Below are 26,684 nucleotides of genomic sequence, written 5' to 3'. Positions count from 1 at the left end.
TTTGTAGTTTGGGCTACTAATACGCAGACATAAGTGAAAAAGCACAGGACTGCTTCTAAGGCCAAGTCAGACTCCATAAGCAAAACATATCAGCACTGTCTGAATTTTCAAGACGACCCATCACCCAGTAAAATGTTTTTATGGTTTTTCATAAAGCTTGGGAATATCTGCATGGAAAGGCAGTTGCTACCCTTAACAGAAACACGGGGGTAACCTGCAAGGGTAGACTGGATGGACCATTTGGTCCTTTTCTGCCATCATTACTATGTTAAATTCTGCAATGTAGGTACACTTGCTGTTTGAGTCATAAAAATAAAATCAGACTTATTTGCTGTCTGCAGTTTTGGGTGGTAGGTCTAGGTGAACTGGTGCAGGAGCAGGATGAAGTGCTAGAGGGTGAATTGACAGATGTATCAGTGGAATGGCGATTTCAATATGCGCAAAAGTTTTCAAAATGGTATATGTGCATGCTTTATAAAATACCTGCCTCCGCACATAAATTGGGGTTATTACATGTTTATGTTATATTTTTTATGCGCCTAAAATTTACACATACGTAAATACAATAGAATAAATACAATAGAATATTGTATTTATTTAAACATACAATAGAATAAAGTATTTGTTTTCTTGCATTGCACTCTTTCTACCCTTGGGGATCCTGTCAGGTACTTGTGACCTGGATTGGCCACTGTTGGAAATAGGATACTGAGTTTGATGGATCTTTGATCTGATGCAGTATGGCAAGGCTTATGTTCTTACGTAAATATTTGTATTTACTAAAACATGCACATACTTTCATAGCAGAAATATGCAATATTTTGGAAACTGTACAGCTCCATGTGCCCACTTGCACATAAAAATGCTATAGCATTGATAGGTTTGAAAGTTAAGCTCCCTGAGTGTAAGCTTTCTGGGGTCAGAAAAATGCTTACAGTATCTGAATGTAATCCACTTTGAAGCATCACAAAAAGTGGAATAAAAAATGTGTATGCATACAGTACTGTATATATAATCTATATCTGTTCCAAAGGGGTAGCTGTGTTAGTTTGTAGCAGCAAAAACAACAAAGAGGCTTTGGTGGTTTACTACATTAGATTCCATGTCATATTGTTACAAATGTGCAATCAATAGCTCAAAAATCCTTAGCGTATCTAAACGACACCTAGGAGCTAATAGATCAGTTACCAGTGTGACTCACTGGTTTATAATCTGACAACTTCCTGCTCTAACTGTGAAATTGTAAGAGTCTGGAATATATCTAGAACTGTTGAACTACAGGATTAATTCTCCCACTACAAGACTCATTGCAAACACACCGACAATAAAGTCACTCCAAATACGAGTACAGTCACTTTAAAAACAAAAAAAAATACTTTTGATTAAAAATGTTAAATTCTGATTCCCCATCTTGTTGAGCTCCAAAAGGCAGTCTGAAAATTTTACTCCATTCCGCTTTTCATTCTGCATTTCAGGGCTCAGTGTTCCTAGCTGTGCTTATTCTCTGGTTCCTTTTGCAAGCATTCTAGAATCTAAATTACGACAATCAGAATGGAATCTGGTTTCAAACTCAACTTAGATTCAGAACCCATCCCACAACATGGCACAAAACCTAATTAAATGATAAGAATTTGGCACAATTCATCCAAATAAGACTATAATGTTCTTTGCAGTCATTTATTTTTTATTTATATTGCCAATTCCATTAAAAATGCTTCAGGCAGTTTACAATATATCCTTGGAGCAGAAAGTTTGGCTACCTATTTTGCTGTCTGATTTGTATGACAGTCTGAAAAGGAAAGGGAGCATTCTGAGGAGGCTGTTTATGTCTAGACTGTGCTGAACACAGGCCTGGTGACATGAATGGACAATAAGGGACTTTGCGCCCAACCCCACAGCTCGACAGGATAAAGTTACTCTTTGCTGTGTCCCCGATATGGCCAGTGCTGCCAAGTCCTTTCAGAAGGCAAACAGTGCTAGAGCAATTAGGGAATCACAGCCAAAAAAAAAAAACCCACAACAACATATATAGAGAGAGAAAGAGAGAGAGAGGGAGACAGAGGGAGAAAGGGCTGACTAGGCCCTACTATTCTTTAAAAAAGAATTTTCCAGCAATAGGAGGTTTAGGAGGTGGTCTAGGTGAAAAAGTGATAAGAGGGAACATCCCCCAAAAGATGGGTCAGTGCCTACAGTATATATATATAAGGTGACTTGGAGTCACAAGGAGGAGGTTTGGAGGAGGCTGAAGGCAGAGGAGTTCTGGTTTACGGTGGAGAGACATTTCACAGGGAGCAGTGAGGGTGGGAGGGGCAGACAGCCAAAGGGCTGTGCTCTCCTTTGGGTTCAAAGGTTTCACAGGAGAGAGCACCTGGTAAGGGTGAAGAGCCTCTCGGAAAGATTCCAGCCATGAGGATCCTGCAGGGAAAGGATTAGACTGGGATAGTCTGTAGCCAGTGGGTGTCCGCATAAAGAGGACGTTTCTTGCCTTTGCATTTGGGCCCAGACTAAGAAAGAGACCTTGGAAGGAGTCTGAGGGGAAAATTCTTCTATTCGGCATGACTCCAGCAGCATGAAAAGACAGTGAGGGATAACTTCTTGGGTTTGTGGCTTCTGTAAATTTTCTGAACTGTTTGCTGGTTATTTTGGGGACTTTACTATTTTTAATTTGGAACACAACACCTAGTGTGGACTTGTTTTATTTCTGGTGATTCCCTGAGCAGGTAGGTGAATCCGGTGCCCCACAGCACAAATTCACGCTTTATCAGATACTGAAATGAGTGGTTAAGGCTCAACAGTCTCTGAAGAGGGTTTAGGGGGAATTAAAAAAAAAAAAAAAAAAAAAATATATATATATATATAATATATATATATATATATATATATATATATATATATATATATATATATATATATATATATATATATATATATATATATATATATATATATATATATGTAGGGGTGTTAAACCATAAAGAAGAAAATTAAAAGGAGATTCATTATTGTGACTAGAAAAGGAAAGAGAAGAACAGTAGTCCCTAGAATAACTGCTGTAACTTTTTAAACTCTCCATTTACAGGAGGAACCTATCTTCACTTTCTAAACTCTTGGCTTAATGCAGAACTAAAACTTACCAGCTCAAGGTCCATTTCCACAGAGTATCTATATATTTCTTCAGTACACTGCCACTCTTTATTGTCTTGTGAGATTGCTTAGCTTAGATCTTCTGCAAGGTTTGATACAGGTTTTTTTTTTTCTAATTGGTTATTGATAGTTGCTGTTTCAATGTTTCTGAACTTCCTGTTTGCTCTCCTTTTTCTATTGGTCCCTTTACCAGAGGCATGTTGGAACAGTTCCCCTGCCTGGGGGGATTTTCAGTTGCAAAAAGGCTCTTGGCAAAGCTAACAGCTCTATGAATCCTCTCCAAGTTCCTAAGAAGCCTCTCTATTTCACATATATCCTATTTGCTTACTATTCCCTACTAGCACAAATTCTACTTCAGCTACAGTTATCATGGTCTGAATACTGGGCTTCCACAGACTCATAACAGCTGAACCAGGCTGCAGTCTGAACAGCTGTTCTTGGTGCTTTGTCACAGTGAGTGTTGAACTGTACATCATTCTAATAAATATTATTTGGTATTCAAGAACTGAGTTCTTTGATATTTGAAGTTGGGAAAATAAGATTTAACTGATTGTCTAGTACTCAAGCTAAAGATCGAGGGCTGAGGACAATACAAAGGTGTAGACACAAAAAGACAGTCAAGTGCCATTTATCTCTCCACAGATTAGATGCAAAGTAATTGAAAGGCAAATGCTGATCTTTCTTTTTGTTTATGTGGCTATAGGACCCGACATATTTTTGCACATATTGTAAAGCTGAAAAAGGAAGGGAGGAAAGTGCATTAGGAAGAAAGGCCAGGAGAGAATACAGGGAAAAGGGAGAGTGTGCAGGATAAAGGGAGAGAAAGCAAGGAATGAAGCAACAAAACAAATGGAAAATAAAAAGGAAGCAGAAAGATACCAGAGTGAGGTAAAAGCTCCAGGCAAAGAGAAATGGAACAGAGAATGAGAGAAAAGAGGAAGAAGCAGGGCAGAAAAAAAGCCAAACACAACTCAAAGTTGGATACTTTATTTTATTTTCTTATAAAAAAAAATGTAACTCACTAATGAAAACGAATATTGAGACCCAGCTCATAGCAGTAAGATCTGCATATATTTTACACTTAAATAAAGTGAACCCACAGTAGGAAGCATATCAAAATTACAAAAGAAGAAAGAACCATCAAAATGATGGAAGACAAGGTAAAGAGATCTTTATATATCTAAAGCCAAAGTGGAAACATCAAAGCAGTGCAACTATGCTTGAATATGCACTCTCACCACTGCAAGGCTATCACATCTTATTTAATCATCACCGTTCTCCAAATTAATTTTTTTAAAGCATTTTTTATGAGTTGCAAATTAACATGAGCTTAGATAAGTTCCCCATAAACACACATACACCATATAAGTTATGTCAATCAAAGCTCACACAAATATCTGCAGCGTTGTTCACTGTCAAATACGGCCCAACACGATCCACGTTTCGTTTCCTTCATTGGGAGCTGGATCCGTGTATCATGTGCTTGTGGTAACTTGCTGAATCTTCTTCTCAAACAGTATCCCATTCCCCCCTGCTCAGCCATTTACCGCAAGCACAAGACACATGGATATTTGCACGACCTTCAGTTAAGTTCCCCATAAACACGTGCAGTATAATAATTATCTAAGCTCGTGTTAATTTGCAACTTGTAAAAAATACTCTAAAAAAATTTAATTCTTGGTGTCAAGTGATGGCAGCCTAGGGGTAGGATGCACTTAGGCAGAGCTCCCAGTGCCTGGCTCCAATAATCCAATATCATCCTGACTCTACACCCAAAAACAGTCTGTGCTGCCTTGTGCTAAGATGTCTAAGAAGTCTCTCCCAGATATTTGGGCTGCTAAAAAGACACAACAACAAAAATCTAAGGAGTGGAGGAAGAGCGGCTGACATGGGAGGACAATTTTGCCTTGGATGAGGAGTGGCCAGTGCTGCAGACACCTCTCAACACCACAAAATCATTGCAAGCTATGTTCAACAAATTCTGGCAAGATAACTGAAGGTATTAACTAAGTTTGAAGTGGTTGTTGAGAAAGTAGCACAATTAGTCTCCTCCACGCAGGATAGCACAGCTTGGCTGGAGGAGACATCAGGATAAGTAGAGGAACTTGAACTTTTTCTTACAAGCACGCACTGGAAAATAGATATGTTGGCGAGAAAACTTACCGTGACAACAGAGAAATTGGTCAACCCTTTGCCCTTACTATGTCACAGGGGCTACCGCCGCCGTTGGTCGACCCCAGTGACATAGTGAGGGCAAAGGGCCATTGGCGCCATTTTGACTACTGGCAGCCGACAGCCCAAGTCCAGGAGATCGCTCCCGGACCCCCGCTGGACCACCAGGGACTTTTGGCAGGTCTTGGGGGGGTTCAGGAGGGTGGGGAGTTGTAGTAAATTAATTTGGCAGGTCTTGGGGGGCGTCAGGAGAGTAGAGGGTTGTAGTAAATTAATTTGGTAGGTCTTGGTGGGGTCAGGAGGGTGGGTGGTTGTAGTTAGTATGGCTCTCACGGAATTACATTTTAAAATATGTGGCGTTCATGGCTCTCAGCCAAAAAGGTTCCTGACCCCTGGCCTACAGGATAATGAGGCTCAGTTGGATTGATAAAGTGAATAAGAAAAAGGAAAGAGGAGCAGGTAAGAGAGAGGACAGATTCATAGTTTGAACTAGGAGGAAAGAAGGGAGAAAAAGAGTAACAGGAATCGAGCTGAAGGAACTGAAATGGAGAGAGAACTGGTCTGGGGATTGAGATGGAGGGTAGGAAGGAGAAGACAGTTATGAAACTGATTCCCAGCCCACCCCACTCCTCAAAGTATTTGTGATGGAGCCTGCCCTGGCTATACAGGGCACAGAGGCTGATGTGTTAAGATGCAATGTTTTTCACAGATGGGGGACTATGTGCACAAACACCAGTTTTTCAGGCTTTTGCCTGTTTGCAAAACATTTCACAAAACACTCCCTTTGTGAGTAGTAAACTTTTGTATGTAATATGCTATGTGTGAATAATGCAGAATTTTAGTAACTAATGAGCTCCTGTTATGTAATATCATGTGTAGCAGATTGGCTCTGTGATGGTCTCCTGGGCTGGAGTGGTGCAACTGTGGTGGCTTGGCCTCTGGGTGTCTGCAATGGGTACCCTGCAAAAATAAGTTTTTAGTATCCTGTCCTCCTTCTTCCAAAGAAGCTTTAGCTTCCAGCTCCGCTCAAAAAAAAAAAAAGCCTTCCAAACAGTACTGATTCTTGCTATAAGCCTGGGGCTGCGGCCTAATCCTCTCCGGCCTATGTAACAAGGTCCTTCCCCCCCCCCCCCCAAAAAAAAAAAAATACAGAGGGCAGGCTGTTGCTTGTACCCTCTTTAGATGCCTCAAAAAGAACCTCTGGACTGACTCGACCACCTCAGGTTCTATATTCACCGCTGGCCCACCAAGTCACAGAGAAAAATAGTTTTGTGTTCACAAGCAAATCTCAATGTAGTAACCAGGGAAACGTGGACAAGCACAACGTCCCCTCTCCCAGTCTCTATTAAAAAAAAACAAAACACTAAGGGCAGTAGAGTTTCTCCACACCTGTAAGCAGCTCCAAAAGAAAACTTGGCAAAGACAACCTCCCTTTAGCTGAGGGCTTCCTATGCCTTTTTCCCCACCAGAGTCCAAACACAACAAAAAAAAAAACTAGGCAGAGAACAGTTGTTCTGTTTTTAATGGTAAAAGTGGCAGCGCTAATTGGCAAACTCCAGTAATTGCTGCCCCTTTTAAGTCTTAAAGTCTTAAAAAAAAAAACCCTGCAGGAAAGCAGCTCCCTGCTCACTTGTTGCAGCAGTAATTAGCAAACTCAGGTGATTGCCGTCCCTTTCAGGCTTTGTGTATAACATCAAACAACCAAGAAAGAAAAGTCCTGACAGAGGCTCCCTCATGGCGTTTTGAGATTGCCAGCAGTTTTTGGTTTTTTTTAAACATTCAATGACAGTACTATAACCAACTTCTCCTAGCAGAACATTTTTTTAACAAGGCTCTTTGGCACACACATCCCCCCTCTTTCAGGGGGTATAATGCTGCTGGGGATTTCAACCTCCCTCTCCTCCCACTGAAATCTACCTTGTGTGCAGTTCTCAGCAGTCTGTTTTCTCCTTTTTTTTTTTTTTTTTAGCATAAGAAAGATCTTTGTCTTAACCCCCAGCTAGGGCCTACCTCCTTTGGTATTAATTCTGATCTCATGGATACATCAGAATATCTTGAGACTCTTCTTATTCTCCGATCTACACGGGTTCTGGAGCTCTCCTTCTGCCATTCTGGAAGAGGTCCCTTCCCCTCCAAGCAGTACATCCTCCCAATCTAGATCCTGCCTTTCTTTCCCTCGTGAGTGGTTCTTTCAGGGCTCCACCTCCCTGGATTTCTCCTCCCCCGGCTTGCCACCACCTTGCCCTTCCCTGAGAGACCCTGGGAACTGTTCTTTTTGAATATTTTTCTTTTAACCTAGGCATTCTGCGCTGTGCATACGGGGTTTTTTTTCGTGCCGTTTCATTTTTCGTTTCGAGGGTGGGCCATTTCGGTCCACCCCCGAATTGGAATTTTTTTTATGTGTATATTTTCATAAAAAAACCCAAAACCCTCAATTCCCCCAGATTTAATTTAATTCAATGCCCCCCACCCTCCCAACCCCCTCCCCCCCAAGACTAACCGAAAGTCTCTGGTGGGCCCAGGTGTGATCTCCTGCTCTCGGTGGGTCAGCTGCCAGTAACCAAAATAGTGCAGGCCGTCCATTGCTCCTTGCATGTGACAGGGGTCGACCAATTGCACCAGTAGCCTCTGTCACATGGTAAGGGCAAAGGGCCACTGGCACCATTTTGGTTACTGGCAGCCAACCAGCTGAGAGTGGGAAATCACTCCCAGGCCCCCCCACTAGACCACCAGAGACTTTCAGTTAGTCTTCAGGGGGGGGGGCATTGTATTTAATTATATCTGAAGGGTTGGCGGCAGGTTTTTGGATGTTTTTATTTTCTAGGTGTACAATTTTGGGGAAAAAAACTGAAGGAAAACCACACAAAATTTTGTGGGTTTTCCTTTCATTTTTTTCCCTTCCCGAAATGCAATGAAATAGGAAATATCGTCTTTATTTCCTATTTCATTGCAAACAAATGCACATCTCTATTCTGCATATTGGCCTAGCTCTAGGAGCATTCCTAGATGATTTGGGGCTCTGAGTAGAGGAAAGAGGAATCTCCTCTTCTTCCTCTCACATGCAAAGCAACTCCTTAATGCAGAAATTGGTGAAAACCAGCAGGCAAAGATATCTTCACATGTCAATTTTAGAAAAAAAAAAAACCAATAACTACACCTCAGTGTGGTAAAGTTATCTTTTTCATCTGGGCCTGGTTAGAAAGTTTCTCACAAAAGTGTACTATGAATCTTATTTGTATCTGTAGCATGTTTTTGCAGAAATGAGCCACTAACCTGCAGGAAGCTCCATGGGTTAATACATCGGCTCCTTCATCTCTTTAAAAGATCACTGTGTAGAGTATACATGTGAAAGCTGGATACTTGGTGGGGGAAGTACATTTTCCAATAGCCCATGTAACCACTAGTACCCACAGATCTTCTAGTTAATTTTCACAAGGAAATTGCCTTTTAAAACTACCTGCAAGTTATATGTATCTAAAGTGCCTATTACTTTGCACCTGCTATTTCTTCAGGTGGCTGATGGAGGCTAAAACAACTTTTGTACATTTACAAATCAAATGTTTGTCTTTTTCCTCCTTCAATCTAAGTGCATCCCTGAACATGCCTCTTTTTTTTTAACCTGGCTAAAAGCACCCACATTGTGAAAGCCCCTATGCACTATTAGCTGCTCCCAGGAGAACGATTTTCAACCGGAGCAATTTACTAGGGTAACTGTCTTTGAAAACTGGACACTTTAAAATCAGGGTTTGATTGGTTCCTGTTTGTTTTGGATAGCTGAAAGATGACACTGTGTTGCAACAGTAGACTGTGTAGTAAATGTGTGCTGTTGCAGGAAGGAACAAAAACATGGTTTAGGCATGGAAGGGATCCATATTCAGCCATGGAGTGGATAGTTAAGTTAGCCTATTCGGCTAACTTAACTGGGATATTCAGTGGCGGGGCCGTACTCTTGAATATACCCGGCTATCTTAAAGTTAGCCAGGTAAGTATAGCCAACTAACTTTAGGGCAGCCCTATGCCGCGAACAGAGTTAGCCGCATGGGTTAAGTTGATAACTAGGTTAAGTGGCAAACTCTGAATATTGGACTCCCCTGAATTATTCGGCTAGAATTTAACCACTACAGCTCCTGAGTGGCTAATGTGTGGTTGAAAAGAGGGAACTTCTTTAAATCCCATTGAAAATATAAGAATGTAAGATTTGCCAGTGTTATGTTTGGCCGGCCATGGGGTAAGCCTGCGATTGGCTGCACTCACTGGCAGAGCCCCACAATGTTCTTGGCTCTGACACCACTTAGACACCACCATGCTCTGTCTCCTCCTTGGGGGTTTCTCCTAGGCGCACGCACACAGAACGCACCAAATCTTAAAGGGCCTGCAGCAAGAAAAGCCTTGTAGCTCCCCTTTGATGATATCAGTGGCCCCGGGGTATTTAAGGGCCTCACACATTGCAGTCATTACCTCAACAAAGGGTCTCCTGCCTAGAGCAGTGTGTATTGCTCCTATGTTCCTGAGTTCCTGAGTTCCAGCTTTGTCTTGCCCAGCCTGCCTTGCCCAGCCTTCCTCATCCAACCTTGCCGTGCCCAGCCTGTCTCATCCAACCTTCCTTTGACCAGCTCATCTTGTCAAGTGTCTCCTCATTTGTCCTCGTCCATCCTTTGGCCTGATCCCCTGGTACTGACTTCTAGCTTTGGACCTGACCATTGTCTTGAGCCCAACTATGCTTGGTTGCCACCTTCCCCTATCCTTGACCTGTTCTCAGTACCTCCAGTCTGCTACCTGTCCTGACCCTGGCATACTCTTGGACTCTTACTCACTCTACTGCCATAGGGACCCGCCTAAGCCCTGCTGGCTTCCAGAACCCAAAGGCGCAACCGGCGGAGGAGGCAGCATGTATAGGTGAAGCTCCAGTCTGTCCCACTTCAGGGCGCATTCACCAGCATAGATTAAATGGTCCATCCAGTCTACCCATTAAGAAACTTGCTGGGCAGACTGGATGGACAATTTGGTCTTCTGCCATCATTATTATGTTACTATTTGCATACTTTTTAAAATAAAAAATATGTGCCTAAATCACAACTCCACCCCAGCACATCTCCCTGAAATGCCTACTTTTTGTGCTTACAAATGTATGCAATTGGGTTAAATGCATACTTTCATGAGCACAAATCACTAGCATTTTTAAACATGCTATTAGTATTTACGAGCATAAACCCATGTTTCATTTGGGTAAATGGCTTTGAAAATGACCCCCAAAATGAGTGAGCTTAAAATATCTTTTATGGAACTCGATGCCACCATACAAAGCGTGATAAAGATTGAATTTGCACCTGTCTGGGAACATTTTCATGATGTACAGTCCATAGAGGTAGACAAGCCCATTACGGGTGCTTTGTGGGTTGAAGCACAAATTTCTTGATACAACGACTGACTCTATACATTTGTCCTTAACTGAAGAGCGGTAGTTAGGCCGGTATTTAAAAAAAAAAAAATCCGATCTACCTGCCTCTGAACCATCTAGTTATAGGCCCACTTCTACCCTACCAACAATGGGAAAAAGTGCTGGAGAAAACAGTTTTTACTGAACTTATTGATTTTTTTAGATGAAAATCATTGTTTGAATACTTTTCAATGCGGCTTTCACATGTACCATAGAACTGAAACATTGCTACAGATCTCTTGCTGCATGAGCTAGTCAAGGGGAATTCAGCTATTTTCTTAATTTTAGATATTTCTGCAGCATTTGATTCAGTGAATCATAATCATACCTGGGGACTTTTGATTTCCAGTCACCCTGAGATTGTCATGGAGTAGCAAGGTGGGGGAGGGGATGCACACAAACTTTGTCTTAAACATGCACACTCTCGCTTGCTCACTCACACCTTTGTTCACACACATACATGCTAATTCTCCTCTCTCCTTTCCACAGCCTGATACACTCTGCAAATTTTGAATACCACGGGGCTGGCACAGGAGAAGGAGCAGCAGCTGAACGGGCTCCCTCCTGTTCCCGCTCGGATCATGCACGGGCCTCTTCTTGCCTTTGCCACCGGTGGAATGAGGTCCACCAGCGGTGCTCAAGACCTGCTTTCTTCCTCCTCACCTGGAGTTTTCAGGTGTTGACCCAGAGACCCAGCAATTTGTTCAGCTTTCCGGAGTCTCCGGGCCCAACCCAGAGAGTTCCCAGGTATGATCATAAATATCCTGCTTGGTTCGGGAGATGGCATCTTGCAATGGTTTTCCTCTTTTCTTCTGAACTATCAATAAGTGCAACTAGGGACCGATTAATCAGTTATTGAGGTTGGGGTGCCTCAGGGCTCAGCAGTTTCCACATTGTTATTTAACATTTATTTACAATCATTATGCCAAATAATAGAATCTTTTGGCATTCCCTTCAGAATGTATTCTGATGACACACAGCTGTTTTGTCCATTTGGTAAAAGTTTAAATAAAACTCTCCATTTTATTGGACTACCTGAGAGCAGTTAATGCTTGGCTTAGGCACAATGGTTTGATTTGAAATTGATTGAAATCTGAGACCCTTTGGATTGGGCGTACTCTGCCTGAGGGTGGATGCCAAAATTGCAGGTGAATGGATCTGCCTTGGTTTTCTCTGATGTTATAAGAAATTTAGGGTTCCTTTGTAAAGTTACTCCTAATGCAGAGATTAAAGGACATTTTGTCAGATAACGATTTTCAATTTATTATCCAAGCTTTTATTTTAAATATGGTTAACTATTGTAATTCTTTGTACAGTGCTCCCTAATTGCAAGTTAAAAGCATTGCAGCTGCTGCAAAATGCTGCTGCAAGACTGATTAAACTATATAATTTCAGCGTCCGAGTTACTCCCATCTTACAAGAATAGCATTGATTACCAATATCCCAGACAATATCACTCAAACTAAGTAATATCTTTAGTTTTCAAGTGTACGAATGATATGGAACCCTTGTATCTGACTAATATGTTACAAAATTATTGTCTTACTAGACCTTTGCTGTCATCAAAGCCGGAGCTGCGTATTATAGAGACACAATGGCATGCTTTCTCAATAAGTGGGCCTGTACTGTGGAATTCCTTGCCACTAGAGCTTAGGCAAATCAAAGATTAAAAAAAGGATCTACAAGAAATTGAAAGCTTGGCTTTTTTTTTTCAAGATATTGTAATCTATGATTTTAATACTGTTTTCTTAGCTAAGAGTCTCCTGGCTGCTTGATTTATGTTTCACTCTTTATGTGAAAGAAATATTCATGTTTTAATTGTAATTTGCTTAGAATTCCAGTGGTTACAATAGGCGGAATACAAAAACCTGTAAATAAATAAATAAATGATTGGCTGCCCTTAGACACTATTACACAGGCTTTGTTCCTCCCTCCTAGTACCAAGTACAATTCTCATTTGTTCTGTAGTTTACTGTCCACATCAAACATGCTGTAAGGCATCTGAAAATATTGTGCAGTCTAATAAATCACATTATCCAAATTTAGGTTCTTCTGAAAGCACAAGGTAAATGTTTGCAAACAGTGACACCTAGTGGAAAGTACAAAATATTTCGCTCAATAACCAGCCCTCAAACCCTCATCCCACTGTGACAGCATAACAGCAAATATCCATCTTCAGTATACATTAAAAGAATAATAATCACACCTTTAACTGTAAATATTTTTATAAACTGCAATCTAAGATCTAAAACAACCCTTTTTTTTTTTTTTTTTTTGCAACTCATTCGTATTGCTGCAGTAAACATGAGCTACACATTTCAGAAAAGCACAGATTTCTGTTCTTACTATACTTTGTCTATCCAAGGCACAAATATGCAATGAGATGGAGCATGCCTGATTATAAGCAAATGTGAACTACAGTATGTAGAATATAAAACACCTTAAAGGTGGCAGAAAATGATCTGAAAAATGAAAAGGTTTAATATTTTAAATATATAAGTAGATTGCATTCACAGAGTACTTAAATGTTATGAAGGTTTGTTTACCTCCAGCTCCGAGTATTCTGGGCTTGCAGTATACTGTAGCACGGGGTAGGCAACTCTAGTCCTGGAGTAGCACAAACAGGTCTGGTTTTCAGGATATGCACAATGAATATGTATGAGGTATATTTGCATCTCATGACATACTGTATATCTCATACACATTCATTGTGGATGTTCTGAAAACCAGACCTGTTTGTGGCACTCCAGGATCAGAGCTGCCTATCCCTGCTGAAGCACTGTAGAGTAATTCTACTGCACTGGATATCGACAGCACTATACATAGGATTCATGTATTGTCATACAGAGGTCCTTTGCTTGGGTCAGTTCTACATAAGCTCATATCTCATTATCACACTAAGGAATTGTGTCCAGATATTAACCGTTACTTTACAATGTATGAATGTAAAGGGGAAGTTGTTTTCTGGTATATTTTGAGCTGATCTTATTTCTTTTAGATAATTTTACTTAGAGGCCTAAAATTACTACAGTACCTGAATTGTAATCCATTGTGTAGTGGCTGGCTAGTCACGAAAGGTGAAAAAGAAATTAAAATCAAATTTACCAGAGCTTTTCTTCATCCCATTCTGTGTCGGGGGGGGGGGGGGGGGGGGAAGCTTGGTAAATTAGGCTCTAAGCATGTGATAAGAGCAAAATATTGCAACAGTAGACTTTGCCTTTCAAACAGCAAGAAAAACATTCCAGTTGTGTTTGCAGAAGTGTCCATGCCTCATTCCAGTGCCAGTTTTAAGTTAGCCATTTATGACCTACAGAAGAACATAGTCCAAAAAAAGTACAAAATGCACACATTCTCACATTCTGAAGCAGATTTGATTGTGAAAAACAACAATTAGCAGCACTGTGAGTGATCACAACCAACGAATTTCAAGTTCAAACCAATCTTTTCAAATGTTCAAGTTTAAAATGCTCAGTAGCAGCACTGTGCAAGTGTGCATAGCAATATAACACTCCTGTGAGTGATCACAACCAACGAATAATCCCAAAGCAGAATTAGAGCAATCAATCAGTCAGGGTTCAGTTAATCAACACTGAACACTGTTAAATGACGAGTGAGGATTAACAGGTACCAGTTTAAACTCACATGGCCATTACTGCTCTAATTCAGAAAGGGAGAGGAACACAAGAAAATACAGAATCTGACAACCTGATTGGCTGAATTCTGCTTTTTCTAAGGCACTGCTTCTCCCCACAGGAGAGCAATGCATGCACACCGTGACAGGGAGCTGGTCCAAAAATGACAGAGAAAAAATAAAAGGATAAAGTACTGGTATATTCAATGACGATATGATATCCTCTTGGGAAGAGCGAATAGAAATAAAAATAACATGGGATAAGCCTGGGGCACCTGTTGTATGTGCTTTTGCCTGGGGCACCTGTTAGCGTGTTTGTAGTTTCCTTCATGTGGATGCTGGTGTGACATCAAAGTCACCTCCATTTAGGACAGCGAGAATACAAGGAGAAAGCAGCAGAGGTATGTGTGAAAATCAGAAGATCGCTAGGTTGTCAACTCTAGCTCTGGATTAGAGATGAAGAGGGCAATTTTCAAAGATATTTCCACGGGCATAACAGCATTTCACTCTTAGAAGTGGACTTTTTGAAAACCGTCCCTCCTTGAGTCAGGTACAATTACACACATTCTACAGCACCACATGTAATTCCATGCACATTGTTTGGAGACATTCCCATGAGTGGGGCTCTGGCTGGGGAGGCAACAATGCGCATAGTTTGGGATTTTCAAAACTACGTGCATTGCTCTGGTTGGAAGAAAGTACCAGCTGGCAAAAACCAGGCACCAATCTCTGTGGGTACTTTTCTCTTAAGGCAATAATCAATGCAAAACTGGCTGCATGGTTTTGCTTTGATTAATACTGTACTATATATTGTTAGAGATAATTCATTCAGGTTATCCTTAATATACCCCTCAATACTACCTGAATTACATATGTTTTTAACCAGTGTTGCTGCCCTACTCAAACTTATTTGGAAAATTATTTGATTAATACTGTTGCAAACCCCCAGGGTAAAACCTACCTTTGGAGTTTGCCCCCATGTGGGCAGTTTGATTATTGCCCCCTGACTACATGTCTAAAGCAGATGCACAATCAAAAGCATTTTTTTAAAGGTTTCCTGTTCCTGATACAAAAGCATGGATTATAGTTTGTTGGGTAAGAACGCTTCCTTCTTGCAGATTTGTAAACATTTAATACAAGTTTAGCAAAGGAAAAATAAAGTGTAGAAGTAAAGATCAGTTCAAAAAAGCTGGGGGCTTCATCTTTAACACACATGCGCTGAATAATCTTTTCTAATATTTAGAACCTCCAGATTCAGCAACTTTTATGACAATTGCCAGCAGCAGTTTATAATTATAACAGGCTGAGATGGACGGTACATCTCTGGATGCAGCTTCAAGTTCGAACTGAAGAAAGTCTACATAGAGCATCAACACACACCCTTTTTCTCCCGGTGATTCAGCAGCACCTTGGGTTCTGAGCAGTCATTCATTTTTTTTTTTGTATTTGCTATTCAAATGTATTTATTAAATAACAATAAAAGAAAGCATACCATATCAAGAATTGAAACAAAAATGAGAAGATAAACAAACAACAAGAGAAATATAAGCCAGAAAGCAATGGTCAAAGTAATGAGAATCTCAAGACAGGATCTCACATCCTTTGATATGTCCGGGCTGCTCCTCACTTGGCAAACTACAGCAAAGTTCATATTTAGAATACTGACAGACAGCATTCCACCACGTATTAAAGTCCAAAACTGTATTATCCTTCAGCTTCAAAGCAAGCAACAAAAGAAAATCCAGGAACTTCTGCTCAGCACTAAACAGTAACGACTGCAGAGCCAAAGATTTCCAGAGGGCAATTTTAAAAGATAAAGGGTCTTGAAAATGAATAAATATTGCAAATAAGATCCCACACCCATCCCCACATCAAAAATAAGTTGAAACAAAAGTAACGCATGTTCAGTCATTCTTAAAAAGCTGGAAAGAGAAACTATCAGAAAGGTTTAGGGGATCACTTGCACACTGAAAAAGATGGTAAGCCCAGCTCTGCGTTTCCATTACAAAGTGGCATAAAGTCTTCAGCAAGGTATTTGGAACCTTATATACATTTGTAAAAGGTTTTCAGAACTATCAGGAAAGGAAAACCATTTTAGCAGAACTTTATCTGCTTCATCTTCACTATAAATCCAGATATTAAAAAAATAAAACATATTTGTTCCTACCTTCTGACGTTTGAAAGTCAAATAATCTAATGCTTCCAAATCTTTGCCAAACTTCTGATACCTCTTCTGCAACTCAGACTTGTTTGACACACTTCTGAGGGATTCAAAGGTGCTTTGAAACTGAGATTGGGGAGGAAAAGCAATAGTGACATTAGCTAGTAAACACAATATATTATTTTGGAGGCTGTAGAAACAGATGATGCAAAATGAAATGTAGATTTTTATATTGGCTGGGATTTTTTTTATCCCCTTTAGATCCCTTAGTGATCTCTGCCACCTCACCCCTTCCTCGAATGGACCACCCAGGTGGATCCACAGCACCTTTGCTTGCCCCAGGACTAGAGGGGCACACCCTCAATGGCACTGGTCGGCCTCTAATGCATGCCCAGGACCCTTCAGCCCTTTGAACAGGAGATCCAAGCCCCGATCCCTCACACTGCAGCACTGAGTGCTGCGGACTAGGTCATGGGGTCAGCCCTAAACCATGATTGTTTAATATAACAGCCGTAAATATACCTTTAAAATAAAATCTAACCTAGGTGGTAAAGCCATTCAAAAGGTGCACAACTGTTTCAGGCATTTCAAGAGCATTTCCCTGTCACTGAACACATACATCTGCTGCCTTGCAAGAACCCTGAGCCTTTTCCACTGATGCTGCTCCTGCCCCATCCCAGTGCCCTTTAGATATCCCTTCTAGTCCTTCCAAGATCTGAACTCTCTGTTGCTTCAATTCCCCAGCTCAGTTCCCTCATTCTTAGTACCCTACTCTCTCTTCCACACTTACCATCTTCTCACACGTTGTATCTTTGTTCCCCTTCTTAACACTTGTCCTCCTTCCATAATTCTCTTTACACTTTCCAAATGCTTGCTTCTTCCTGTCAGTCCCTTCTCTTACACCCCTACCCACCTGCCCCCACCCCTAGGTCTCTCCTTTCATCATTCTCCACATTCTTTTCCTTGGGATCCCCATTCTTAACTCATCTCCAATCCATCTGCTAGTCCAGAATGGGCAGTGCTTCATGGCTTCTAGCTCTCAGTATTCTCCCTCCTCCTTCCTTTTTCCTGATGTTCGTGAAGTGAAAAGGGGGAAACATTTCCAAAAAGGGATAAAAAGATGGGGAACTGAGGCAGACAATGTATTGTACTGTTCACATGACACACTGTGTTCACCTCATGAAATGGTTTAGACTGAAAGAACTCCTCCACCTCTTTTCTGTAGCAGTGGATGCTAATATTTGTATCTATTGGTCAACCAATTAATTTTCATAAACTTCTAAAACTTGCAGAATTGATTCATTTCATTTATAGGGACCTGTGTTACTGTAAACCAAGATAGTTATGCCTGTTTGATGATAATACAATGTGCTGTGACTCCACTGAGATTTGACTTGTCATATGCTCTACTTCAAACTATGGATCAGATATACTAAGGGTTTTCTCCCATTGTCTGCCCGTGATCGGAGACCTATATGCCCTAACCAATGTTTGACGATGTCACAGTGGGTGAAACCTGTTCTGGGGATCCTACAGCCAGTCAGTTTTTCAGGAATCCACAATAAAGCTAAATTTGCATATGCTAGGTTTCCAATACATGCAGATGTATCTCACAGAAATAGAATGCGATGGCAGATAAAGATCATGTGACCTATCCAGTCTGCCCATCCACATCTACTGCTCATTGAGAGATGGGTAGGAAGGGGAGAAGAATATCTGGGTCAGGTCTGGCAGGGTGTGGAAAGGGCTGAGAATGCTGGAATACAGCTGGGGGGGGGGGCAAATATCTGGATCTAGATGATGGGATGTAGGGTTAGCGTGTGATGGGGCTGCACTAGAGAGTGGGGAAGGGAGTGCTGAGGTCAGGCTGCAGAGGTGGTTCAGAGTGTGCTAGGTTGGGCTAGGGAGGGAAAAGGGATTGCTGAGCTTGGGTTGGGAAAGGGTATTGGCGTGTGCTGGGTCAGACTGGTGAGGAGAAAAACATGCTAGTGTTGAAATGGGGAGGGGGAAGGGAGTGGCTGGAATGGGGGTCAGAGTATACTGGGGTAGGGGTTTAGAGTGTGCCAAGGTCAGGCTGGGGAAAGGGGAAGTCATTGCTGGGGTCAGGGGAGGGGGGGAGGGTCAGAGTGTGCTGTGGTAGGGCTAGGAAGAAGGGGAGAAAATAGGAGACTCCAGGAAATCTGCAATGCAGAAGATCCACGGTTAATTTTCATGTGTAGTTTCTCCTGTACAATATCAATATAATGTAGCCTTGATTGATCATCTTTAAGCATTGCAAAATCTGGATTAATGTAGCTTGTACTGCACTTACAGCAGTTAAATGCTGCAGGAGATATATGACGTCTATCATGTCTGCCAGGATGAGAAGTCTGGTCACAGAAGTAAGAAGGGTTCGAGCAGCCTGTGCCACAGCTTCCCTCTTAAGTAGATTGCAGGAGTCACTGGTAAATTCTTTTGCTGTTGTTCTTAAAGCTTCACCTGGAAAAATAAAGGTTCAGACAGCCTTCTGCATCAAATGGCAAAAACAACTGTAAATAAGTGTATAGTAACTAACTAAGAGTTCCTTATAATCTCTTACACTGCATCCAAAGTAGATTCATCAGAATCATATTGTAGTACAGTACATTCTGCCACTGAAGGTTGGTTATGGTCACTGGGTTTTAGACTGAATAGCTAGTAAGATGGAAGAATATTATTAATATTCTCAGTTACAGCTGAGCGAACAGAGGCATGGAGAAATGAAATGACTCGATCAAGGTCAATGGCAAAAATAGGTCTAGAAGCTGTACCATCAATCCTCTTAGGGCTTGATTCATTCCAATTAAATATGGCCTCTGGAGGATGAATAGAGGAAAATATTTAGGGATTGTAGACTAACAACTGTTAGGAAAGAAGATATTCATAAGATATTTGGCAGAAAAAAAAACAAAAAACATGGTAGCACCTGTGGTGAACAGAAGGAAGATCCACCATAAACTGCCTCAAACAACCATTCACCCAAAACCACACATATATCTTTTTATTTTGTCTCTAGCAAACACAAATATATATGCAGTATATATATATAATTATATACTGCAATATGAGGCAATGCTACAGCAATCATACTGCAACTTTTACTTCCCATGGGAATGATTTTGACATTTTCAATTTGTAAGGTAGGTTGTAGAAAAGTAGGAAAGCTAGAGCAAACCATTTAACCTATCCTTTAATACCCCAGAGAGCCAGTGAGCTACCCTGATAATTTGACCCAAATATTCAATGGAACATACCCAGATAAGTGTACTACTGAATGTACCCAAATAAAGCCACCTGGATAACTTTAGGACATGTATTTTTCGGCCAGATTTGCCTTGCTATCTTTAGCTAGGTAGCATCAAATATCACTTGCTAAAACTTAACCACAGTCCTGGAACACTTCCATCATGGTCTCATTTTATCCGACTAAATTTAGTGCAGGTAATGAATTAGCTAGACAAACCATTGACAGACAATGAGTGAAATATTCAAGTTTTGGGATTTGTCTGAGGAAATATCTGGGTAAAGCAATTAAACATCAACCGCCTAGAAGTTAGTAGTCTTCACCTATTTTAAATACAGTCTAAAGTTTCCCATATAAAAAGCAGATTTTGCTAGGTCATTACCACTTTCTTCATCTGGGATTACAAAAGCTCACCTTTAAAAAAAAAAAAAAAAAAAAAAAAAAAGGTTTGCCTACTGGATGCCCTGCATTAGCCTATAAAATAATCATACTACCCTTATGCCATTTTGATCAGCCAATTCCTTTCATTTACAATTTTACAACTTCTCTCTCACTAATTCTATCTCACATACACACTTCCTACATGTATACAAACACTTTCTCACATGTGCAGTTCCCATATATTCAAACATATAGCACACATCCACAGCACTATGTATGCAGAGAACTGTAGGGAAATCACAAGTCACAGAGACTATTGCCATACATTAACAAATAATGGGTGCTTCCCGGTGTTGAAAAACAAATCTATGGTAAACCCTTTTAACATATATTTATAAGTCAAAGTGTAGTATATATAATATCAATGGTTATTCACACTATTGACAATGAAGATAGTCAGGCATTTATTTACTCTTTCAGATAATAGAAAGACTAGGGGGCACTCCATGAAGTTAGCATGTGGCACATTTAAAACTAATCGGAGAAAGTTCTTTTTCACTCAACACAGAATTAAACTCTGGAATTTGTTGCCAGAGGATGTGGTTAGTGCAGTTAGTGTAGCTGTGTTTAAAAAAGGATTGGATAAGTTCTTGGAGGAGAAGTCCATTACCTGCTATTAATTAAGTTGACTTAGAAAATAGCCACTGCTATTACTAGCAACAGTAACATGGAATAGACTTAGCTTTTGGGTACTTGCAGGTTCTTATGGCCTGGATTGGCCACTGTTGGAAACAGGATGCTGGGCTTGATGGACCCTTGGTCTGACCCAGCATAGCATTTTCTTATGTTCTTAACCCCCGAGCAGATAGTCCCGGATAGGGGATTAGGGGCACACACCTCAATTCATATATTAAGGGGTAGATTTTAAAACATTCTGCGTGCGCTTCCATGTGCGCACACTACCCGGCGTGCACACATGGATGCGTGATTTAATAACATGCATGCACACATTATGAAATGCCAGATCAGGGCGCTCAAGGGGGGGATGACAACTTTCGCAAATACGTGCAGCAACACATCGGGGCCTTCCCCAGATCCCTCCCAGTACCCTCCAATTAAGGAGCAGACTGGGAGGGAACTTCCCAACCCCCTAGCCTAATTTCCCTTCCCCTTCCCCTATCCTGCCCTTATCGTACCTTTTGCTCCTGCTTCCGAGCAGGAGCAAGTTGCGCATGCCGGCACCCTGGCAAATGGCCGCTGTGCTAGGCGCCTCTAGCCTCGCCCTGCCCCCTGGACCACCTCTTTGGCTAAACCCTGGGTTTTACGTGTGTAAGTTTTTAAATCCAACCGTAAGTGTTCAGTTCTTTAAAGTTGGGCCAAATAATCTGATAGTCCAGGATTCCCTGCAGGGGGAGATTAACTTCTAGGCCCTTTGTGCTGTTTAGCTCTTAAAACTGCCCCATTAGTCCAGTGTAAAAACCTAGATAATCTCATAGAGGTAGCTAGTAACAATAATTATGCTGGAAACTGGATGGTTTCCAATTCAATTTTACTGATAGCTAATAAAATGGAATGAACATTTCTTTACAGATCATTGATGTTAAAGTCCAATTGATGTACAATCAGAATTTCAAACAAATTTGTGACCTTCTACTTACAGAAAATATCTTCAATTTGAATAAAGCCAATTTCTGTGAGAATTTACTCCATCTCCTTTCAAGTCCTTAAAGTTCATCTCCTCCCATTGCAAAATGGGTATAATTTAATCTCTACTATTTACCAGAATGAAAAAGTTCCAAATATCATACCTCTCCTTTCCTTATTCTTCTGGTCAATACCAGGGTAGCTCAGTGTAACTCTGCCACATGATTATTTTTTCATTATTTTTCAACTTTGGGCCTGGCAGGATTCCCTCAACAGGCAGCTGGGGGTGGGTAGGGGTCTACAAAGACCGACAGAGGGACTGTGGGGGTGCTTTTATGAGCTGCATGGCCCTTTAAATATCAGTGCAGGAGCATTGAGACATGAGTTATCATCACAATGCTCCCACAAGAAGATATCTACAACTCGTAAATTGTAGATAAAATAATGCAGCTTGCCAGATTTTTGGCAAGACGTGTTATTTTATTAGCATATGATTACCTATGCATTAGCTTCTTTGCATGCATTTGCAAAATGTATGCATGCAAATAGCATGCAAAGCAGCTCTTCACAATAGGGGCATGTTTGGGGACAAAATAACATGTGATATCGTGAATATGACGTGATATTGCCACAATATGCCGATATCATGCGACAAACTCTATTTTCATGTGTTAATGGTAAATTGCAACTCAGTAACTCTCCCTAAAAGTGTGATTCCTCAAAATGCATGTACCTTTAGCTGCACCAGAAATAGGTGGGGTAGGGGACATGGTGCAAAGCCCACATATATTTTTATACTGACAGTCTCCGCCAGCCAGCATTTTCAAAGGAAATACCACAGGAAGTTCCCCTTTAAAAATGAGTTTTCAGGTCCTTAGCTACATAGTACACACAGACCTGCAACCTTCCTGGCCACTTTCAAAATTACCCATTAAAAGTATTATATTTTGAGCCATTTATCAATTCAATGTATCTGTTGCACCTTTGGATATGCAAGCTGATTTTGAAACAGAAATTCCCTGTGGAGTTTTCCATTGAAAATCCAGGCCCGCAGGGGAATGCAGGTACTTTCTACCTGCTTTAAAATTAAATCGCCATAACTACTTTCCCTCCTCCAACCTAACCTGGCTCCTTTTACCCACACTGAGGTGGGAGCAATTTTCAAACATAGTTTTCACACAGGTAAACACCTATTCACCAATGTAAAAGGTTTAAAAAAAACAAAAACAACCCTCTATAACAGAAAAAAAGTTGCAACTAAGTCTCTATGAGATATGTGACATCCACATTGAAATATAGCCCAAGATTGAACCTGGTATCCTTTCTAAATGGCTTTCTTTTATCCAATTCCCTTAATCATATTCCTCCCTCTTCTCAATGAATAGCTCAGTATTGTGCAACAAATAGATTTAAGTGCATGCTATGCCAGGAGAGACTGAAGACATAGATTTGTGGATTACACAGAGGTGGTATTGTGAAAGAAATGGTCCTCCTTCATAGACGTTGTATTTGCCAAACAATCAAAGAAAAGGCAAGACAATTTCATATACTGTATATTTTGGGGGTTTATATGGCCTGCCAACATTCCCTAGCTCCCATATATTGTTTTGGATTACTTCCTTCTATTTATAACAGTGCTTTTTTTGCACCAGAAATTACAGATTTCAGTTTTTCCTTTTTCCCTATTAATTCCTATAGAGTAGGATGACATTCTGAGGCTACTCAAATGAGTCAGTGTGGTGACTGAAGTATGGGCATGTGTTTGACTTCTTGCCTATAGTTTAAGCTGACAATATTTATTTATTTATTTATTTACAAATATTGGTTGCCCGCTTGCATCCAATTATTTTCTCGGTAGTGTGCCTTCCACCCAATTTCATATATATATGCCTGTTATGAAGCTGAATGAATTTTTTATTATTTCCTTCAATTTGATATTCTTTCATCTTGCTATATGCCAGAAGGTAGTTACCATAAAATGGTTACAAAAAATGGAGCCAAGAATTTGCACTCCAAATATCAAATTATAAACATCAAAGGAGATGCAAGAAGAATTGAGAAGGTGCAAACTTAATGCCTGTGTATAGAAAACAAATTTTCTTTAATTCAAAGCAGCAACTCTGTTGCTCATCTGTCAAACCATAACAGTTCTCATTAGGGTCCCCCGACATGGACCCCGTGTTTCGCCTGAAGGCTGCGTCGGGAGGGACAAATTACATTTTTGAAACTGAAACATTAAAAGTGTAACTTTTAATATTAATAGACACAGGACCGAAAAAGGATGGTATATAGTTTCATAATTATGCCGATAAAACATACCTTATATGCGGAGTAATATTCAAGTAGTTGACAAGGCAAGGAGAGCGGACGGAAAAGACAGAGCCAAGCATTTAAAGGGAAACAGTTTTGGCACGAATAATTGGACCAATGGGAGAACAGCAAACCAGAACATGGTGGCCAATCAGAGATCAGTGAGATAGACGTAAACACCACAGCTATACATTACCGATTATTAAATAAAATATTTCCACTCAATTTCATTGTTCATTCCCTTTGGGTGGAGACAGTCAAGTTTATAAATCCACTTCTGCTCCCTTTGAATTAAACTGTTAAAGACTTATCTTTATAAATGTGCTTACAATCTGAAAAATTGATTTTTTGCAATTATAAAATAATCCAATAAGAGATAATACCTCAGTACATTCCCTCGAACATTAATTTAATACAATTTTGGTACTGTTTTAGTTTACACTAAGTTTCTGGCTTAAGGTAATATCATAGAATGCCCATCTTTAAATTCTGACTTTAATTGTTTTGTTCTATCACTGATATCATTTTGAATGGCTTTGTCATTATATCATTATGAATTGCAATGTTAGACTATACCGCATGTTATGTTAACTTTGTGTCGATTGTGTTTTGTTTTAATGAACATTATTTGTTTGATTTTGTTAGATATTTTAAATTATGTATGTTTCCTGTAAACTGCCTAGATGGCCAGATCCTAGCTATTTCGCCGTATATAAAAACTTTTAAAATAAATAAATAAATATAACATCTTGAAATGTTGCCACCCCTACTCGGTAGAAGCAACACGTCAATGACAAAATACTTAAGGTCACATTCTAAATGCCCTAAAGTGAGCCAGTGTGAAACTAAGGGGGCTGTTTTTTTAATTCCTGGATTGGCTCAATAGTTGTAGTGAGCACTTACAGTTCAATTTTTCTATTGATTCATCCAAAATTTCTTTTTTGGATGTGCAAGTTTCCATTGAAGATGGAATTTTTATACATCTATTTTTCACAAACACACGGACCGTAACACACTATTAAGTTTCGACAGTCATCATCCATCTGCCTTAAGGATGAATATTCCAGCTGGTTAACTACTTAGACTTTGGTGTCTCTGCTCTTCACGAGTAGATTTTGTGCTTCAAGCTAAGCAGATGTTACTAAGGTTCAGGGAGAGAGGGTACCCCCCAATGTGTCCTCTGTAGAGCATTTAAACAAGCACTTTATGTGAATTGGGAACTTCTTTTTATTCCTTAAGTTAGAACATCAGACACATGTATTAATTGCATTTTACCTTTTTCGACTCATGTGAGGAATATCACCTCAATCATAAAATGTCATTGGTCCATGTTAGCCTTACATAAGGTATTTGATTGTCCTCTTCGTTTTTCTTTCTGCCGTGGCAGAAACGTTAGAGATATTTTGGTCCACTCACATTTCCAAGACCCTTCGTTATCAGGTTCACAAAGTCCTTCTGGCCACCAACCATGTGGACATTGCTCTGTCTGTCCTCATGTTGCACCTATGGTAACATCTGAACACCCAATTTCACACAAAAAATTGTATTAAATTTCTCCACAACATGTCAATCCCAGGGAGTGATTTATGTGATTTTTTGCCCGTGCCCTAAACTTTACGTTGGGAAAACCACCCATCCGGTCCAGACTCGAATTGTTGAACATCGTTCAAGTATCAGAACTGGCTGAGAAACAGTCCCCTTAGTTTCACACTGGCTCACTTTAGGGCATTTAGAAAGTGACCTTAAGTATTTTGTCATTGATGTGTTGCTTCCACCAACTCAGGGTGGCAACTTTTCCAAGATATTAATTCACAGGGAGCAGAAGTGGATTTATAAACTTGACTGTCTCCACCCAAAGGGAATGAACAATGAAATTGAGTGGAAATATTTTATTTAATAATCGGTAATGTATAGCTGTGGTGTTTACTTCTAACTCACTGATCTCTGATTGGCCGCCATGTTCTGGTTTGCTGTTCTCCTATTGATCCAATTATTTGCACCAAAACTGTTTCCCTTTAAATGCTTGGCTCTGTCTTTTCCGTCTGCTCTCCTTGCCTTGTCAACTACTTGAATGTTACTCTGCATATAAATAAGGTATGTTTTATCGACATAATTTTGAAACTATGTACCGTCCTTTTTTGGCCCTGTGTCTATTAATATTAATATTTACACTTTTTATGTTTCAGTTTCAAAAATGTAATTTGTCCCTCTCGATGCAGCCTTCGGGCGAAACACAGGGTCCGTGTTGGCGGACCCTATTGAGAACTGCTATGGTTTGACAGATGAGCAATGGAGTTGCCACTTTGAATTAAAGAAAATGTGTTTTCTATACACAAGCATTAAGTTTGGACCTTCTCAGTTCTTCTTGCATCTCCTTTGGTGTTTATAATACAATAAAATGGTTAACATACATTGGAAGCAACAGGAGATTTATTTGGATTTTCCATGATACTCAGGAAAAATAATCTGATTGTTGTTATTCACCAACGCTGATGAATATCTGCTGTAACTCTTTCTACATTCTCATTTTTGGTGAATCAAG

The 26,684-nt window shown here is 40.3% G+C and overlaps 1 protein-coding gene across 2 annotated transcripts in view; it reads right to left on the bottom strand.

The window, feature by feature from the left end:
* CTNNA3 (catenin alpha 3) overlaps positions 1–26,684 on the bottom strand; it is a 2,257,234-nt gene that overhangs the window by 2,142,922 nt on the left and 87,628 nt on the right. For both annotated transcript variants that reach the window (XM_029609715.1, XM_029609716.1), the window contains exons 4-5: positions 18,857–19,023; positions 16,552–16,671 (exon numbers count right to left, since the gene is read on the bottom strand). In XM_029609715.1, the coding sequence (XP_029465575.1) occupies positions 16,552–16,671; positions 18,857–19,023 (287 nt within the window). The remainder of the gene's footprint in view (positions 1–16,551; positions 16,672–18,856; positions 19,024–26,684) is intronic.

The sequence above is a fragment of the Rhinatrema bivittatum genome, chromosome 7 (assembly GCF_901001135.1).
Source record: "Rhinatrema bivittatum chromosome 7, aRhiBiv1.1, whole genome shotgun sequence".
NCBI lineage: Eukaryota > Metazoa > Chordata > Amphibia > Gymnophiona > Rhinatrematidae > Rhinatrema > Rhinatrema bivittatum.
Note: the sequence above shows the minus strand (reverse complement) of the source record. Positions and strands in the feature narration are given on the sequence as shown.